The sequence below is a fragment of the Etheostoma cragini genome, chromosome 14 (assembly GCF_013103735.1).
Source record: "Etheostoma cragini isolate CJK2018 chromosome 14, CSU_Ecrag_1.0, whole genome shotgun sequence".
Classification (NCBI taxonomy): Eukaryota; Metazoa; Chordata; class Actinopteri; order Perciformes; family Percidae; genus Etheostoma; species Etheostoma cragini.
In genome coordinates, this window is record NC_048420.1 from 709,499 (window position 1) to 710,173 (window position 675).

Genomic DNA, 675 nt, shown 5'->3' on the forward strand with positions numbered 1-675 from the left:
TTATAGAGTGGTCTAGACCTGCTATATCTGTAAATTATAGAGCGGTCTAGACCTGCTCTACCTGTAAAGTGTTGAGAGATAACACAATATGAATAGATACCATAAATATAATTGAATTACTTTGTGTTAAACTAAAACGATACTCAAATGCACATATTGAATCTATTTGGGGCTGCTGTGAGACATCCTCCTGTTCGTAAAGGCCGGGAAAACAACCTGCAGGCCTTCTTCCACGCAAAACTGCACTTCAGTTTTTACCTGAACGGCAGAGGGACAAAACGTTGAGGATTTCACACACAAAATAAAAAATAAAATAAAACTTACCACTTTGTTTGGTCTTTACACATTTTATTTTACTAACAGAAATTACTTAATACAGATTCTTTTGTACAAATCTAATTTTTACTTAACAAAAAAACAGGCCACCTGAAAAACAACGGGCAGTGAACTTGATGAGAATCTAGTGAGCACACGTTCACATGGTAAGGCTCATCCACTGGCAGCCACTTCAAACGGGTAATATTGGGGGAAGTCATGGAGGACTCTCAGGGCCTCAGCATACAGCTCTAAATCTGGGGACACAACATAGAATAGAATGCTTTTATTGCCATTATACACAGGTGAACACACACTGATGAATGCTGCTGTTGTAAACTGTAAGGAGGGGGGGGGGGG

The 675-nt window shown here is 39.4% G+C and overlaps 1 protein-coding gene and 1 long non-coding RNA gene across 2 annotated transcripts in view; both read right to left on the reverse strand.

Moving 5' to 3' along the window:
* The window catches only part of LOC117956704, a 14,954-nt gene that overhangs the window by 8,144 nt on the left and 6,135 nt on the right, over positions 1-675 (reverse strand). The gene's annotated exons all lie outside the window — the stretch shown is intronic.
* Positions 332-675, reverse strand: part of rpa3 (replication protein A3) — a 1,883-nt gene continuing 1,539 nt past the window's right edge. Inside the window, exon 4 of the mRNA XM_034891913.1 lies at positions 332-572. Coding sequence (XP_034747804.1) covers positions 490-572 — 83 coding nt within the window. The 3' untranslated portion in view covers positions 332-489. The remainder of the gene's footprint in view (positions 573-675) is intronic.